The sequence below is a fragment of the Orycteropus afer genome, unplaced genomic scaffold (assembly GCF_000298275.1).
Source record: "Orycteropus afer afer isolate SDZICR_OR568_19922 unplaced genomic scaffold, OryAfe1.0 scaffold00078, whole genome shotgun sequence".
In the NCBI taxonomy this organism is placed as follows: Eukaryota; Metazoa; Chordata; class Mammalia; order Tubulidentata; family Orycteropodidae; genus Orycteropus; species Orycteropus afer.
Window position 1 is genome coordinate 6,836,293 of NW_006921665.1, and position 16,314 is coordinate 6,852,606.

General features: G+C 40.5%; 1 protein-coding gene across 1 annotated transcript; it reads left to right on the forward strand.

Moving 5' to 3' along the window:
• The first annotated feature begins 3,626 nt into the window (after window positions 1-3,626).
• CUNH21orf62 (chromosome unknown C21orf62 homolog) lies at window positions 3,627-4,265 on the forward strand. Its single transcript, XM_007941280.1, has one exon. It carries the CDS (start codon window positions 3,627-3,629, stop codon window positions 4,263-4,265), a length of 639 nt encoding a protein of 212 aa, XP_007939471.1.
• Window positions 4,266-16,314: the final 12,049 nt, after the last annotated feature.

A 16,314-nucleotide genomic window follows, 5' to 3' on the forward strand; every position in this document is an offset into this window, starting at 1 on the left:
TCAATGGCAGTGGGTTTGGGTTTTTTTTTTTTTTTTTTTAATTGTTAAAGTGTGCATTTTTTTCTGAGAATAGGTAAGAGGAAACGCAAACACAACCACTGCCATGGAGTCGGGGCCGACTCATAGTGACCCCTTCTTGGGTTTTCGAGGTGGTATCACTATGGAAGTAGATTGCCCAATCTTCCTTCCAAGGAATGGCTGCTGGGTTTGAACCGCTAGCCTTCTGGTTAGCAGTCAAGTGCTTTAGGCATTACACCACCAGAGCTCCCAGGTAGGAGGAAGGTGGCTTCAAAAAGTAAGTAATATCTGAGCAGGAGAATATTTCTTGTATGGAAAAGAATTACTTATATAATTAGCATAGAGTTGCAAGGACTTGAGAATTCCAAAAGCAGGGCAGAGGAGATTGATGGGCCCTGTGGTTGCAGTGGGAGAGGGGAGTCAGGGGTACTGCTGAGCTTGCATCCTCTGACTGTTGCTGGGCTGACACAACGTATCTTCAACATTCCATCTTTTGTGTTCCATAATTGAGACTTGCCTTTTTTCTAATACGAGCCTTACTGTACTCTACCCCGATGAGCAGGGCATAGAAAAGGGGCAGAGGCAATGCAATATATTTATGTCCATTCTGGTCATGTCCCACTGGAATATGGCCACAAATGAATAAATACATAGTGAACTAAAGTACCCTCTTGCCATCCCCATTCAACAAGTCTAAAGAAAGAAATTCAGGGTAAAACTGAAGTAGATAATGTCCAACTTGTATCTTTGTGGTACCTTCATAAACTATTACTAGAGGTATCTGTCCCACTTTGTTAGGCTTCCTGCATCTGGCCTCCTCTTTCTGACCTTTAGACCTCCGTGATAGATGGTACAAATGATTAATGTGTTTGGCTGCTAACTGAAAGGTTTGAGGTTTTAGTCCAACAAGAGGTGTCTTGTAAGAAAGGCATGGTGATCTACTTCTAAAAAAATCTACCACTGAAAACCTGTGGAGCACAATTCTATTCTGACACACATGGGGTCATCACTAGTCAGAACTAGCTCAATAGCAACTGGTTGGGTGTTGGTTTTTGATGTCTAGGAGGCAGGGACCTCCCTGAGATTAAGCCAGAGTCTCGACTATTAGAAAGCTACTCACAAATCTCTGTGACATCTGTGGGAATGTCCAGCCCCACATATTCTAGGACATCATTATCCTTCCCTCCCACCCTTCTTCTCTTCCATGTTTCTAAACAGTATGGAACATCTGAAAGGGTGTCTTAGGCCCACGTATAGACCATCTTTCCTCACTTTCCCTTTAAGGCTGGGGTCAGAGTGGACCAATGGTACTGAGGGCAACATTCCTATTCCTAATTCTGGGATGACAGTGTTCCTGGGAGATGTAGTCCCAGAAACCTCTTGTGAAATCTAGGACAGCTGATCATCTAAAATTATCTTGAATAAATTATTCACTGTTCCTTACTAAGTGGGGTTGTTACTATCACACTCTAACTGCTAAATCTATTGTTCAGGGAAAACTCAGGCTCCACTAGTTGCTTTAAGCCCTTTCTTTTATTACAAGATGTACCTATTAATAAATCACTTAAAAGAATTATGTTCCAACTTCAAAATAAACACAAAACTCTTAACTGCCTTATCCTGTTCCCCAAATAGAATTTAATTTGTGTTTCTGCTATGATCTTATAATTTTTTGTATTTTCAGTGTAGTCCTTCTCAGTTCAGTCTTACTTGTTTTCTTCCTTTGAGTCTAAGACCCTGGAGGGCAGGGCCCATGTCCTGTTTATCTTTTTTCCTCTACTGGACCTAAGCAATGACCTAGCACATTGTCAGTAATGGCCCTACCTGACTCTTGCCTCAGCCTCCCTCCTTTTCCCTTGTGGTCCTCACATGCAGGCCTATCCCAGCCTTGTGCACCACAGGCAACAAGAGGCAGGATCAAGCCCATCAGAACATAAGCTGCATGAAGGCTGGGACCTGGATTATCCTGTTCTGGACTATATCCCCAAGGCTGACAAAGTGTCTACCATATAGTTAACTCTCAATAAGCATTTGTTGAGTGAATGAACAAATGGAGTTATGATTGTTTGAACCAACATCTCACCTTCTGTTCAAGTTTACTTGGCTGATTTGTTCATTCTTCTGGCAGTCCATAGTGGTGCATTATTGACCTCTTCATTGTCTATTAACAAGGGACTCACACTTCACTTTTCTAGGGGGCTAGGAAAAGCATGAATGGATCTATAAACAGATTAATTGTTGGTGGGGGGGACATATTCATTTAATTAGAAATTAATGTTTACCATTAACCAACAGCATTTCATAAAAATGCTGAAAGCACCATGGGCTGCTAAAAGAACTAACAAATCTGTCCTGGAGGAAGCGCAGCAGGAATGCTCCTTGGAAGTGAGAATGGCCAGACTTCGTCTCACCTACTTTGGTCATGTTGTCAGAAGGGACCATTCCCTGGAGAAGGATATCATGCTTGGTAAAGTGGAGGATCAACAAGGGAGGGGAAGGCCCTCAACGAAATGGACTGACACAGTGGCTACTGCAATGGGCTCAAGTATAGCATGGATCATGGAGCTGGCATGGGACCAGGCAGTGTTTTGTTCTGCTGTGCATAGGGTCACTATGAGTCAGAGACAACTCAACGGCACCTAACAACAACAACAACATTAACCAAAGGTTTTATTGGTATTAATGCTATGTTGTTTAACAGGTACCACTTGGGTAGCTGAATCCAACAAGGAACTGTTTGTCTCTGAATTCCAGGAAGTCAGATACAGACAGAGAGGAAAGCACATGCATGTTTATGGGGGTTACAAGTCCTAAATACTAGTAACTGGATGTCTGGAAGATGTGCTCACTCAAATAACTCCACATCCCTCCCTGAGGATGGGAGGCAGTTGGCCCCTCTCTGGCACCCAACCTCACTCTCATGCTGTTATTTTCACTGTCAGCCAACACCACTGGGAGTTTCATGCTCAGATAGCAGAGTTCAGGGGTTTTGCCATGGCTCTGGGAAAAGAGAACACTCCCTGTGCTTGGGCTTCATGCACTGCATGATAACAACTCATGTATAACAGAATGAAACGTTGCCTAGTCCTGAGTCATCCTCATGATCGTTGATGAATTTGAGTTCATCTTTGTGGCTACTGTGCCAAGCCATCTCCCCAAGGGTCTCTCTTGTCCCTGTTGGCCTTCTACTTCACCAAGCATGATGTCCTCTTCCAGTGAAGATGTGTCTGAAGCATGTAAGTCAGACAATGTTCTGCTGTCATCCATAAGGTTTTTATTGGCTAATTTTTGGAAGTAAATCACCAGGCCTTTCTTCCTAGTCTGTATTAATCAGGAAACTCTGCTGAAATCTATGTACCATGGTGTCTCTCCCAGTGTCTGAAACACTGGTACCATAGCTTCCAACATCATAGTAACATGCAAGCTATCACAGTATAACAAACTGCTGGACAGATGGTAGATTTCTTATTTAGGGAGTTCCTTTTCTGTAGGCTATGTGTTTCTAATGAGAGACTGTGATAACAAAGTTGTATTTTCTTTCAGTTAAGTCTCAACAAGCTGTCTCAAGAAGGAGGAACAAAAACACACTAGTCCCCTCTGAAACAAAAATGGCACCACCCTCTGCTCACTGCCTCCTTCTGATCAGTGTCCTGGGTCTCTTTGCATTTGGCCATTTCACAAAAGGTTGGAAGAACAGCACTCTGATTTTCACAAAGGAAAATACCATTCGGAACTGCAGCTGCCCTGCAGACATCCAAGACTGTGACTATAGTTTGGCCAACCTAATGTGCAGCTGTAAAACCGTTCTGCCGTTTTCAGTAGAGGATACCAACTACCATGGCCATCTCACCATCTGGTTCACAGACACATCTACACTGGGCCTCCTGCTGAACTTCACCCTGGTCCAGGACCTAAAGCTTTCTCTGTGCAGTACAAACACTCTCCCCACTGAATACTTGGCTATTTGGGGTCTGAAGAGGCTTCGCATCAACATGGAAGCCAAGCATCCATTATCAGAGCAGAGCTTACTCATCCACAATAGTGGAGAGAGTGAGTACAAAGAGAAGTCCGTGTCGTTGCACAAAGACTGGCAAACATGTATGTATATCTCATTCTTAGATATGGCTCTTTTCAACAGGGAATCACCCTTAAAGTCATATAGTATTGAAAATGTTGCTAACATCACCAACAACTTTCCTTACTTTTCTTACTTTAAAACTGTCCAGATTCCAGGCAACAAAAGCTAGGTTGTCACCTTTATTTACTAACGTTGTGATTGTGTCCAACCACTGGGAGCTTTGGCAAAGTATGGATAATTTGAACAAGGAATCTGGCATAAAGGTCATGACATACGTGCCTCTACCTACAACTGTATCCTTCCATTACCCCCACCCTTACTCCCCCATTCACAAAAAAGCCACATGGACAAAGAAGCAGCCCTCCCTGCTTTGCCCAACCACGGGAGCTATTTTGAAAAACAAAAAGAAACCACAAAACCAACTTGATCCAGTTCAGAAACATATTGAGTGCTAGGTAGAGGCTACGTCCTTGTAACTGGAAGTCTGTGGAGAAATATCAGAAAGCAGTACACACCAGGAGCTGCTTACAGGGGAGGATCGTCCAGAAAGGCATGGGCCTGTTGCCCAGAGAGACTTCCTTTAAAGCATTGCCTTCATTTTTTTTTTTTTTCCCTGCTGTATTTTGTTACATTGCCTGGAACTCCTCTAAGTAAAGAATGATAGATTTCAGAGTTTTAGGGACTGTGAATTTCACAAAATGATTAGGCTCTCTGAAACGGATAGCTTCCAAATACCTTGCTAAGAGCAGAAGTATTGAGAAATAGGAGTTTTGAGAGTATGTTTGTGAGTATGTGTGGGGGAGAGGGAGTTGAAGCTTGGAGGTAGAGTAGGCATGGATACGGTAGGAACTTAGGACCAAATGAGAGCATTTGTATCTGAGGAAGGGGACACAGAAATGAAAATTGGAGGACACACAAAAACATAATTGCATATCTTAAAATTTTACTTAGAGCAAGGCCTAAACATAGGAAAATTTCTTTCTCTTCTAGCCCCTTTCTTTCACATCTTTCTCTTTCTTTGCCTTCCTCTATCTAACCTTCTCACTGTACTATGTCCTCTATTTCTCCTCTCATCTCCTTTGTCCCCCCTCCTCCTCCTTGTTCCAAAACTCAGAACATGTATTAACATCATTAGAACTATGCTTAATGACCAAAAATAAATAAATAAATAAATAAATGAAAACTCACTGCTGTTGAGTCGATTCCTTGAGTTTCTGAGGCAATATCACCACAGAAGCAGATTGCCCGGTTTTTCTTCCAAGAAGTGGCTGGTGGGTTTGAACTGCCAGCCTTCTGGTTAGCAGTCAAATGTCTTGGGCACTATGCCACCAGAGCTCCCATGTTTAATGACCAAACCAAACCAAACATACTGCCATGAGTCGAACCAAACTCACAGCAACCCCTCCTTGGGTTTTGAGGCAGCATTACTATGGAAGTAGATTGCCAAGCATTCCTTCTGAGGGATGGCTGGTGGATTTGAACCACCAGCCTTCTGGTTAGCAGTCAAATTCCTTAGGCATCAAGCCACCAGAGGTCCATGTTTAATGATAGTAGGGGCTAAACAGACTTCTGGGCTACTCTGGAGATCTAATAACATGAATAAAATTATTCTTATAGGTAAAAATGCTCAAATTTCTACTAGATAATTAACTAAAAACTTTTAGGGCTCAGTCCACTTGGAAGTTTAAGACAATATGTGTTAAATGATACTGTGATTAACACAAAAAATGGTTTTATGTGTACCAATAAAAGGAACAAAAGCAACATAATTTTTAAAAAAATTAGATTGACTCACCATTGAACAAAGAAAATTTTGCCTTACAAATTACCATGAAGGTGGAATACATGATAAATGTAGTACAAATACCTATACTCAGGATATAATGAAGTTGAAACATCACTGTACTGTCATAATACCATAATAATAAAAAAAGTTTTATTATGAAATGATAAGATGTCCTAGGGTTGATGATTTTAAATCACATTCATCATATATTCTCTCTTATGTTTAATATAATCCAAAAGCCAAACCAGTTGCCATTGAGTGGCCTCTGACTCATAGTGACCCAATATGTGTCAGAGCAGAATTTCCCTCATAGAGTTTGCATGGCTATAACTTTTCAGAAGCAGATTACCAGGCCATTCTTCTGTTGTTGTTGTTGTTATGTGCTGTCAAGTCTGCCCCGACTCATAGCGACCCCTCCTTGGGTTTCCGAGGGGTTATCACTACAGAAATGGGATTGCCCAACATTCCTTCTGAGAAGTGGCTCTCTGGGTGGGTTCAAACTGCCAACTTTCAGTCAGTAGCCAAGTGCTTAACTATTTGCACCACCCAGGGACTCCTACCTGTAACACAGAATGACTAAAATAACATGAAATTCCAGTATTTGCTTAATTGGTGGGGGATTTGACCATTCAGATAATTAGCATGAGTGCATAATGCCAGTATTTAAATTAGGCCAACACTATAAAAAGACTAAAGTGTGAATTTTAATAGAAAAATGTAATGACCTGATTACTGACATTGTACTTCAGAAGTAAGAGTTAGAGAAAAAGACAAAGAAGGAAAAGCATATAGGAGAAAGGAAGGCAAAAAGGAAACAAGTAAAAAGATTAATAATAAAAAAATATTTACTGTCCCATAATACCAAAAAAAAAAAAAAAATTGAACTGTAATGGATTTGTATTAATACAATGTAAAATTAAATGTTAGAAATTATGTGCCTCCTATAAATAGCTTCTATTTGGTAGATTTTAATGATTTTAAAGCCTTTTCACATATATTTCAAGTGATTCTTATGAGAAATAATCACAGGTCGATTGGACTTAAATGAACAGAAGAAAAAGCTGATTTAGTTAAAAACCTTGCCTGAGGTTTCCAGATTTCTGGACAGAAAATGTGGTTCAGGTTGTACTGTGATGGGATAAACAAGGAACAGAGAAAACCCATAGCACAGACATGGGAATAAATGGCATCTGGCATTCAGCCAGCTGAAGCAGAGATGGGACAATAGGGAGTAGTGAGAATTGTGGTAAACTGATAGTGCACACCCATCTGAAAGGGTTCCCTTTTCCTCTGAAACAAAGAAATGCTGAAGGGACTGAGTCAGGATACTAAGTTTAGGGCTTAAGGGGTCACTTTCAGTACTGAAATGGCCAAGATTCTTACCTGCCAGAACCATAAAATTTTAAGATTTTGTACCCATTCAGTAGTCTACTTCTCAACATCAGGGATTTTGGTCTTGAAAGCCATCAAGTACAAGAAGGTGCAATTGAGGAATTTAAAGCCTATGAGAAAATGAGATAGGGGTTAAAAAAAACTCCTGAGTGAATCAATGAAAGCCCCCTGAAAGGAAGGAAGAAATGAAAGAATGAAGAAAAGAGATGTTAATAACATTTCATACACAATAAATTAGTAAAATATAGGATTTGGACAATCAATTTCCATTTTGAAGACTTGCTTAGTAATAATTTCAGGATCTCCCTGTGCCCAGAATTTATGGGAGGACATTTGTAAATCTGATTTGATTTGATTTAAAAACAATGTGATGAGATCTCGTAGTTTTAAGGTGAGCCTGTTCTCTATTCAAATTTCTAATGCATTTTAAATTTAACTGAAGACCCAGTCACAACTTAGATTGACATACGAGTCATGTATACCCAACCTAAACTCTAGAGAAGTAAGGGGGAGCTGGTTCTATAAATTCAGGCACAATAACACAGAGACAAATACAGATAGCAGTAAGGATCACTTAGAAATAGATTCTAGGTTTTAAAAAAGATTAGTATATAGTAAGAGTAAATTCACAAACCTGTGGGAAAAAAAGGAAAGTAATCCAACAAATTATGTTAGGAGTTTGGTGAGGGAGTAGAAGGATATGCACTAAAATATTAATACCATTGTATATGGGTGATGGTATTAGAAATCATTTTTATTTTCTTCTTAAGTAGCTGGATTTTCTAAATTTTTAAAATTAAACACACCATTACCTCTGTAATAGGAAAAGCCCAATAAGAGTATTTTTACATAAACAAACAAATGATACTGGTACTGCCCACCACTTAAAGGCACAGACTTGTCTCATAACAAACATCATAATGTTGAGCTAGAGAGTATTAAAATGAGATTATAGAATGATGTGAAAATGTGGGAGACAAAAAGCAAAAGATTACTATAGTAAAAATATGGAAAGACAACAAACATGCAATTCACATGAGATGAAATCTAAATAGCCAATAACTAAATTTTAAAAATTACCTCTAAGGACATCAAGCTCAATTGGGATAACATACTACACAAAACATTGTTCCACCTCCTACTGTGGCAAGTAGTGACTGGGATCTTAAAAGCTTGCAAGCTGCCATCTAGATGCAGCGATGGGTCTCTCCTCATCCAGAGCCAAGAAGAATGAGGAAAACCAAAAATTCATGGAAACAATTAGTCCTAGTGACTGGTACATGATCCGATCTGCAGCCTATACAATTATGAGACCAGAAGAACTACATGGTGCCTGACTACCACTGTCAACCACTTGGAAGAGGATCTATGTAGGAGATTCTAGATAGACAGAGAGAACAACGTAGAACAAAACTCAAAATCATTTCCACTCCTTGGAAGGAAAGTTGGACGATCTACTTCTGTAGTGATACTGCCTTGGAAACCAAGGGAGGGGTCTCTATGAGTTGGGTCTGACTCGATATCAAATAACAACAGGGGTAGGAGGGAGGGGGAAAGGGAAAGCTTTTGTTCACAAGGTATTAAGTTTATGCTGATGGTGGTAGAATATTTTGGAAAAGGATAGTAATAGTGGTGGTACAACATGAAAAATGTCATCAATGTCCCTGTGCTGTCAATGTGGAAGTTGTTATGTTGGAGAATGTCTTGTAGATGTTTTCACCACAATAAAAGTAAAAAAATAAAAAGGAAGAAAGAAAGTAATGTAGCAAAATATTAACAAGTTGATGAACATAGGTGACTGGTATATGGGAGTTCATTGTCCTATTCTTGCTTTTTTATATATTTGGAGTTTTCCAAGATAAAACATTGAGGAAAAAAAGAAGAAAGAAATGAAATGTATTTGTATGCATTTATAAGAAAAAATCTCCAAAAACCTAACTGAGAAGAATAACCAAAACTCAAACTAAACCCACTGCCAGCATATCGGTTCCAACTCATAGTGAGCCCTCTTTGGGTTTCCGAGGTGGTAAATCTTTATGGAACTAGATTGCCTAATCTTCCTTCTGAAGAGTGGCTGATGGGTTTGAACCTCCAGCCTTCTGGTTAGCAGTCAAATGCCTTAGGGACTATGCCACCAGAGCTCCTGAAAGGAATAAAGCACATTATAAAGTGACACACAGAGTATGATACCATTTAGTGTAAAGCTACACAAAACATTACTATAGATGTTGTATCAGTGCAAGAAACAGAGCACTCTTATGTATGTTGAGCATAGAATGATTAAACACAAGTTTGCTGATTACATAATCACAAGAAGGGCTGGAGAATGGAAGTTAAGGGCTGTCACTATACTAATCTGAAGGGCAGGCCACTGCTGCACACCAAAGTCAGACAGCTGCTGCTGACATTGCAACCACCACTGCCACCACCAACACTGCCTCCCAACACCATGAAGCTGGTGACTTGACATAGAATGTTAGCAGGGTGTACCATGACAGCCACAACTTCTTCAAGATGTGCAGAAGGCTTGTGACTAGAGGATTTGACACTACTTCTGGTGCCACGACTGATTCTAACACACTCATCACATCAACTTGCTCACCAGCTATAACAATAGAAGGAAGATGGCCTTTGCCTTATTTCAGTGTTCCAAATCTCACATGAGTGCTTCCAACTGGCAGAACATCAGTCCCATCCAGAAAGCAAGCTTTAATGCAATCTTCAGAATGTGATTTTTAACTTTCCAGGCCCTGCAGTACAAGAAGATGCAGAGAAGGAGGTGGGACACGATGCCAAGTGTCAAAGGATAACACCAAGCACGGTCCATCTGCCTGGACACTCAATATCAATATCAACACACTCCTTCTACCCATTTTTATACTTCCAAGCAATAACAGTAACAATAAAAACATGCTTCCTCCTAACTTAATACAGCTATCCTCATTTTTCAAATAAAAATCCTCTTACACTCTCCCTAAAATCCATAGACCAAAACCCAACAGTCACTGCTTCCATTGACAGGTGATATGCAATTCTCTTTTAAATTAGTCACAATCACTCCTTGGTATCCTGTTAAATTGGCTTAGTGTTTGAAACTGTTGATTATGGTATATAAACACGATATGCATAATAGAGTGAGCAAGAACATGAGGGTGGCTACTGCAGTTCTCATTTCTGCAACTGGTCACAGGCATACTTAGTGTGTAGTTCAGGTTGTATGTCAACTTGCCTGGGCCTGGCTGAGTAGCTAGGCACCTGGCTGTAGTTATTCCCCATGGTGAGAATGACAATCAATTTCATGGTGGAATCTACTGGACCAGCTGAATAGCTGCTTTAGGGGTGTGGTCTGCTTCCAGTATGTAAGAAGCAACTTTGAGGAAGGTCCCTAGCTGATTGCATGCTTGAACCCTGCATGTACCCGAGTCTTCATTCAGTAGCCTATCATGCTCTGCTGATCTTAAGACTTTCAATGGACTTGGATTAATGACCTGCCATGTAGTTTGGTAACATCAGGACTGTGCCTTTTTACTTGCTGACCTTGGGTTTGTCAGCCTCATCAGCCAGTAGCTGCCTGAGTGAAGAGATGCTTCTAGCTTCAGTGGGCCAAGAGCAAGAGGCAGAGGCAGAAGCCCAAGGTCAAGGGGCTTTTACCCAATCCCTAAATCCCAGCACTTTGAACTCGGACTTCTACCCTCCAAAACTGTAAGAGAACAAACTCCTGTTTGTTAAAGCCATCCCATTTGCGGTATTTCTGTAGGAGTGGCACTGGGTAACCAAAACACTTATTATCTATACCTTCTGCCTCCGCTACCATTTCATGTGCCTCTGTCTCTCAGAAGGCCAGCTAAGAAAGGTTCTTTACCTGCTGGGGTAAACTAAACATTTATTCCCGAGGGGTCTGATTGCTTTACAGTCATGCCTTTGTTGGACTGTGAGATCTCCCATTAAAAACTTCCACTAAATAGGGAAGTACTAGGAATTGCCCCAAAGAACATTCCAGATATGTTCTTCACTGCCCTCACTGTGCAAAAGCAACATTATTTCCCCTTGATAAACAAGATAAATTACTAAAGATGACAGAGCAACATCCTTTTTCTCCCCTGATGATTCAAAGGTGTGAGATGACAAAAATGGCAAGGATACATACTCAACTACCAGTTCTGTGAAATCATTGTATCTTCTGATAGAAGAATTCCTCCTTTGGATAAAGGAACTTTCAAGATAGCAATTTTCAGGTATAGAAAGTAAACATTTTTGAGTGGGTCACTAGGTCTTGTTGGGGGAATGGTCTGTCTCTACACCTCCCATCCAGGCAGCGTAGGTAAAGGCCTTGGATCAGAACATTCTCTGATAAGAAGGTTGAGAATTGGGTTGCCTTCACTCTCCCAGTTCCTTCTCCTTAGGTGAAGGTTCCCCTCTGTTCTGAGGACACAGTAATTTCTCTGTCTTTTGCATATACACAAGCACCAAATGGCACAGGTCAAATCTCACTTCTGTATCTGTTCCAGATAGGAAGGGAATGGGGTCTCTTGTACTACGGTACACAAGGCATAAAAGTAGACTATCTGCTCTACTCTGGCCATATGCAGAATGAGACTACTGGTCATGGAAGACTGGTACCCACTAGTAAAGCTGATCTCACTCTCTCTTCTCTGTGTGAGTAAAGCCTTTCCCATGCACTGACAGAGCATCTGTATGGTGTTTTGTTGACAGTTGTGAACCTTGTCTCAACAGGTCTTGTAGGTAGAGATGTCACAACCACTTCCATCTTTTGATATGTATTCAGGCTATTGTTGTTGTTATGTGCCATCGAGTCATCTCTGACTCATAGCGACTTTATGTACAACAGAAAGAAACACTACCTGGTCCTGTGCCAGCCTCAAGATCCCTATTATACCTGAGCCCATCGCTGCAGTCACCCACCCATGTCAATCCATCTTGTTGAGGGCCTTCCCGTCTTTCATTGACTCTCCACTTTACCAAGCATAATATCCTTCTCCAGAGAATGGTCCCTTCTGACAACATGACCAAAGTAGGTAAGACAAAGTCTAGCCATCCTCGCTTCCAAGAAGCATTCCACCTGCACTTCTTCCAGAACAGATTTGTTAGTTCTTTTGGCAGTTCATAGTACTTTCAGCTTTCTTCACCAACACTACAACGCAAAAGCGTCAACTCTTCTTTGGTCTTCCTTATTTATCGTCCAGCTTTCACATGCATATGAAGTGACTAAAAATACCATGGCTTGGGTTAAGCGCATCTTCGTCTTCAGGGAGATATCTCAGCTCTTCAGCCCTTGAAAAAGGTCTTTTGCAGCAGATTTGTCCAATGCAATATGTCTTTTATATTTTGACTGCTGGTTCCATTGGCATTGATTGTAGAACCAAGTAATATGAAGTCTTTGACAACTTCAATCTTTTCTCCATCTATCCTGATGCTGCTTATTGGTCCAGTGGTGAGGATTTTTATTTTCTTTATACTAAGGTGTAATCTATACTGTAGACTGTAGTCTTTAATCTTCATCAAGTGCTCTAAGTCATCTTCACTTTCAGCAAGAAAAATTGTGTCATCTGCATATCTCAGATTGTTAATAAGCCTTCCTCCTATCCTGATGCCACATTCTTCTTAATACAGTCTAGCTTCTTGGATTATTTGCTCAGTATACAGATTGAATAAGTATGATGAAATGATGCAATCCGACACACTCCTTTCCTAATTTTAAACCATGCAGTATCCCCTTGTTCTGTTTGAACAATAGCCTCCTGATCAATGTACAGGTTCCTCATGAGTACAATTAAGTGTTCTGGAATTCCCATTCTTCTCAATGTTATCCATAATTTGTTATGATCCACACAATCAAATGCCTTTGCATAGTCAATAAAACACAAGTAAACATCTTTCTGGTATTCTTTGCTATGAGCCAAGATCCATCTGACATCAGCTATGATATCCTTCACTCCACATCCCCTTCTGAATCCAGCTTGCATTTCTGGAAGTTCTCTGTCATTATATGCTGCAACCATTTTTCCAATTATCTTCAGTAAGATTTTACTTGTGTGTGATATCAATGTTATTGTTTGATAATTTTCACATTGTGTGGCATCACCTTTCTTTGGAATGGGTACAGATATGGATCTCTTCCAGTCAGTTGGCCAGATAGGCATCTTCCAAATCCCTTGGCATAGCCAAGTGAGTGCCTCCAGTGGGGCATCCATTTGTTGAAACATCTCAATGGGTGTTCCATCAATTCCCAGAGCCTTGTTTTTTGCCAATTCCTTTAGTGCAGCTTTGACTTCTTCCTTCAATACCATTGTTTTTTGATCATATGCCACCTCCTGAAATGGATGATAATCTACCAATTCTTTTTTGGTATAGAGACTCTGTGTATTCCATTCATCTTCATTTGATGTTTCCTGCATCATTCAACATATTGCCCATGGAACATTTCAATATTGCAATTTGAGGCTTAAATTTTTTCCTCAGTTCTTTCAGCTTGAAGAATGCTGAGCATATTCTTCCCTTTGGGTTTTCTAACTCCAGGTCTTTGCACGTTTCATTATAATAACTGACTTTGTCTTCTCAAGTACTCTTTGAAATTGTCTGTTCAGCTCTTTGATCCTGTCTATTCTCCCATTTGCTTTAGCTACTCTCCATTCAAGGGCAAGTTCAGAGTCTCCTCTGACATCCACTTTGGTCTTTTCTTCCTTTCCTACCTTTTTAATGACCTTTTGCTTTCTTCATGGATGATGTTCTTGATGTCATCCCACAATTCTAGTTTTTGGTCACTGGTGTTCAATGCATCAAATCTATTGCTTAGATAGTCTCTAAATTCAGGAGGGATATAATCAAGGTCATATTTTGGCTCTCATGGACGTCTTTTAATTGTCTTCAGCTTCAATTTGAACTTGCATATGAGCAGTTGATGGTCTGTTCCACAATCAGCTCCTGGCCTTGTTTTGGCTGAAGATATTGAGCTTTTCCATCCCCTCTTGCCACAGATGTAGTCAATCTGATTCCTGTGTACTTTGTCTGGTGAAATCCATGTGTATAGGTGCCATTTGTGTTGTTGAAAAAAGGTACTTGCAATGAATAAGTCATTGGTCTTGCAAAATTCTATCATGAGGTCTCCTGCATCATTTATATCACCAAGGCCTTATTTTCCAACTACTGGTGATTCTTCTTTGTTTCCAACTTTTACATTCCAATCACCAATGATAATTAACACATCTTGATTGCATATTCAGTGAATTTCAGACTGCAGAAGTTGGTAAAGATGTTCAATTTCCTCATCTTTGGCTTTGGTGGTTGGTATGTAAATTTGAATAATAGTAATATTAACTGGTCTTCCTTGTAGGTGTATGGATATTATCTTGTCACTGACAGCATTATACTTCAGGATAGATCTTGAAACATTCTTTTCTTTTTAAAATTTTTGTGATTTGGGTGAAAGTTTACAGAGCAAATTCACTTTCCATACAGCAGCTCACGTACACTTTGACTCATGACATTGACTACAATTTACCACAATGCAAGAGCTCCCCTCCCACTTTCTCTCCATAATTACCTCATCCCTGTGTCCTTTCCCATACACTCCTGCCCCCCAAATTGTCTCCCTGTGTAGACATAGCTCTTCTATTCTCCAATGATTGATCTCTCCAAGGAGTATATCTACCTATTGTAAATGTTCAGCTCATATGCCTGTCTTTTGTTTGGCTAGAAGCCACAGGAGAGGGTTCAATTCCAGACCTAAAGGGCAAGTAGGGGCCATCAGTCTCAGTAGTTCCATTAGTCTCTATCAGACTAGCAAACTTGGTCCCTTCTTTTTTTTAAATGGTTTTTAGTTTTGTTCCACATTGTTCTCCCACTCTATCTAGGATCTTCTACAGAGATCGCCCTCCGAGTGGTTGACAGTGGTAGCTTGGGCATCATCTAGTTCTTCTGGTCTCATAGTTCTATAGGCTGAGGATTGCATGGTGTACCAGTCTCTTGGACTAATTGTTTCCATGTGTCTTTGGTTTTCCTCTTTCTTCTTTGCTCTGGATGAGGAGAGACCCATCATTGCATCCAGATGGCTGCTTGCAAGCTTTTAAGATCCTAGTTGCTATTCACCAAAGTAGGATGTGAAACAATGTTTTTGTTTAGTATGTTATGCCAATTGAGCTTGATGGCCCCTGTGACTATGGTCCCGAGCCTGCAGGTCCAACTACTGACTCCCTCTGGGTAGCTGGCTGTGGCCAAGAAGTGACTACAACCTTGCTTGACCTTTGTCAGCTCTACTATGTACCTGGGGATTCTTACAGAACATACAAATACACTTATAGAAACATTGTCTGCCAACCCTGTACATGGTCTTGGCCACTCTCCCCCATGCACGGACATTCCTAATACTTCAGCCTATCTATCCACCCATATATCAATGTTTGCCTAGATCTTGAAACATTTTTTGTGATGATGAATGCCACACCATTCTTCTTCAATTTTTCATTCCTGGCATAGTAGATCATATGGCTGTCTGATTCAAAATGGCCAAAACAAGTCCATTTCAGCTCACTAATGCCTAGGATATCAATCTTAATGCGTTCCATTTTATTTTTGACATCTTCCAATTTTCCTAGATTCATACTCCATACATTCCATGTTCCAATTATTAATGGATGTTTGCAGCTGTTTCTTCTTGAGTCATGCCACATCACCAAAAGGAGGTCCTGAAAGTTTTACTCCATCCACATCATTAAGGTCGGCTCTATCCTGAGGAGGTAACTCTTTCCTAGTCATATTCTGAGTGCCTTCCAACCTGAGGGGCTCATGCTCTGGCACTATATCAGACAATGTTTCAGGGCTATTTATCAGTAATATATCAGACAGTGTTTCTCTGCTGTTCATAAGGTTTTCATTTGCCAATTCTTTGAGAAGTAGATGGCCTCTTCCTTCTTCCGAGTCTGTCTTAGTCTGGAAGCTCTGCTGAAACCTGTCCACCAAGCATAACACTGTTGGCACTTGAAACACCAGTGGCATAGCCTCCAGCCTCACAGCAACACACAAG